General features: G+C 54.2%; 1 protein-coding gene across 1 annotated transcript in view; it reads right to left on the reverse strand.

Moving 5' to 3' along the window:
- Tbxa2r (thromboxane A2 receptor) overlaps positions 1 to 2,951 on the reverse strand; it is a gene marked incomplete at its 5' end in the record, with an annotated part of 18,060 nt that overhangs the window by 3,942 nt on the left and 11,167 nt on the right. Inside the window, 1 exon segment of the mRNA XM_013505254.1 lies at positions 1 to 433. Within this exon segment, the coding sequence (XP_013360708.1) occupies positions 1 to 368 (368 nt within the window).

Genomic DNA, 2,951 nt, shown 5'->3' on the forward strand with positions numbered 1-2,951 from the left:
CCCAGCAGCAGAGGGCACAGGCCGAAGAAGACCATGGCGACGCCCATGAAGTCGCAGAGGCGGCAGCGCGGGTCCACGGCGCGCCAGTCGAAGAGGATGGCGTGTTGGGACACGACGATGATGCCGGTGACCAGCAGCCCCAAGAAGTCCGTGAGGACCAGGCCGCAGAGGAAGGTGAGGAAGGAGGAGCGCGGGCTCGAGCCGCCCGTCCGCGCACCCGCCAGCGCGCTCAGCGCCAACAGGTTGGAGGCCAGGCCCACCGCACAGAAGGAGGCTGCGAACCAGGGCGAGGCAATCAGGCGCCGCTCCTCCAGCGTGATGTTTGTGGGCCGGAAACACGGCCCCAGAGAAGTATCGTTGGGCCACATGACGCTGGAGGGGCGTAGGGTCAGTGGGTCACCACCCCATCGGGCTGGCGCAGGGTCAGACACATCTAGGAGGCAGAAGAGAGAAGAGCACCTTGTTACTGAGGCTGTATGATTCTGGCAAACTCCTACACAACCTTCAGTGCCCCAGCTCTGATATCCCCTCCTTGAGGAAGCCTTTCTGAGTGCAAGTGATAAGACTTAAGAACTCTTAGCAGGGCATCATGATGTGCACCTCTAATCGCAGCTATCCAGGAGGCTGAGGCAGGAGGATTGCAAGTTTGCATTTTCCAGTACTGGGGATCAAACTGAGCTTCACCCCCACACCTTTTTATCTTTTGAGATGTAAGTCACTAAGTTGCCCAGACTGGCCATAAACTTGCAATCTTCCTGCATCAGCCTCCCAGAAAGCTGGGATGACACCCAGGTGCCACCATTGCTGGCTCTGAGGATGACAAGTTTGAGCCCAGCCTGGCAATTTAGCAAAACCCTGCCTCAAAATAAAAATAAACTCAGTATGGTGGTGCATGGCTGCCATCCCAGCACTCAGGAGGCTGAGCCAGGAGGATTGCCGTAGCCAGCCTCGGCTACCTAGCGAGTTTAAAGCCAGCTTGGACCACACAGCAAGACCTTGTCTCAAAAAGCTAAAAGCAAAACAAATAAACAAACAAAGGGCTAGGTGTAGGGCAGCACTCCGTGGATTCAATCCCTAGTGCAAGGAAGGGAGGAAGGAAGGAAGGAAGGGAGGGAGGGAGGGAGGAGCCATGGCTCAGTGGTTGGTGTTGGCTGAGCACTTACAAGGTCCTAGATTCCATTCCCAGCACCTTTGGGGGGCCTCCCAGCAAAGGAAGCTAGGCGTGGTGGCTCACTCTCATGTAATCCCAGTACTTGGGAGGCTGAGGCAGGAGGGTCACCATGAGTTCAAGGCCAGCCTGGGCTACAAGGTGAGTTTGAGGCCAACCTGAACTGCATAGTGAGACCTTGTCTCAAAAAAAAAAAAAAAAAAAAAGACCCTTGAGGACAAAGACCAGGGCCGTCCATGGGGACACCTGGAAGGATTCTCTGGGTCCCAGAGAAGGACCAAGGAGCCCCGGTTTGGACTCCAGTGCTGGTGCTTACTGTGTGACTCCAGGTAGGAGGCTCCTGCTCCCTGAGCCGCAGTTTCCCACCGTTCACCCTCCTAAGACCTTGGCAGAACGAGAACCAGCCCTAGACGTGCGGTGGACGCCGCACCCTCCCGGTCACGCCCAGCGAGGCGGGGGCAGCTGCTGCCCGGGGGACGGCCTGGCCCCCGTCCCTGCTGTTCTCGGGAACCTGGGATGCTTCTGTCCTTCACACCCCCTGGAATTGTGTGACTCCTTTTTTCCACTTTCCTAGCGTCACTTTTAGAACAAGAAATGAGCCCAAAAGTCCCAGTTCCATTTTGGGAAAAAAAATCCCTCAGGTCCTTTTTGGCGACGGCTCCCGGGGGAGGGCGTGCGGGAAAGGGCAGCACTAAGTTGCCAAGTTGCCTAGGCTGGGCTCCGACTTGTGATCCTCCTGCCTCAGCCTCCTGAGTTACTGGGATGACAGGTGTGTTCCTCTGGGCCGGACTGGTATTTTCTTGGTTGGGTGAGTAGATCACAGCTTCTTCTGACTTTGGCTGTGTCCCTTGACTGCCGCTGACAGAGACTCCAGAAAGAGCTCGCTCTCCTGCCCCTTCGCGGTAGCCTGCCCTCACGCTGCTGGGGGTGCTCTTCTGTTTTATTTTTGCTGTCTTTCACTTAGCCTGTTTGCTCTGCAGAGCCAGCTTCTCCCTTACGCTTCACTCTTAATTTTTCAAATCAATGTGCAACTTGGCAGCATTTTTGATTGTTTCATTCATTTCTTTATCCAAGCTGGAAGGAGCCCAGAACCAGTACCCAAAACCTGGTAGCATTCATTTGGCGAGCTGGCCAGGAGACCTGGCTGAGGCCATTGGGCACACGTTTGAGTTTCTCTCTAAAATGCCACGCCCATGTTTTGCTGGGTGTTCTTCCTTCCTCTTTCTCTTTCTCTCACCTAAGCTGCCGATCTAAGGAGCTTTTTTCCCATGGCACCGGGGATAGCTTCGTAGTTCTGCTGTAGGGTATACCGCGCATTGGTTTGCTGTATAATATCTCTGCAAGGTTGAGACACAGAGTTCTCAGCCTCATCTTTTGCAGATTCTTCCTTCGGACCTAACTAATCATTGTTTGTGGAAACTGCTACAATTTCTTTTTCGTTTTTTTTGAGACAGGCTCTCAATGTGCAGCTCAGGCTGGCCTTGAGCTCACGTTGTAGCCCAGGCTGATGTCAAACTCACAATGATCCTCCCGCCTCAGCCTCCCAGGTGCTGGGATTACAGGCGTGCGCTGCCATGTCCAGCTGCAATTGCTTTTTTGATGGGAAGTGGGCAAGTAGCCAATCCAAGAGTGTTACTGAGTTCTCCTTGCTGCTGGTTGGCTGCTGCCCTGTAACCCATATCCGGCAGATGCACCAGCATTCCTGTGTAGCTCTCCCGAGTGTTCTCGATTCTGTCCTTTCTTGTTTCAATTTTTATTTTTTTGTCTTTTTGAGACAGAGTCT

The sequence above is a fragment of the Chinchilla lanigera genome, unplaced genomic scaffold (assembly GCF_000276665.1).
Source record: "Chinchilla lanigera isolate Chin_1 unplaced genomic scaffold, ChiLan1.0 scaffold00094, whole genome shotgun sequence".
NCBI lineage: Eukaryota > Metazoa > Chordata > Mammalia > Rodentia > Chinchillidae > Chinchilla > Chinchilla lanigera.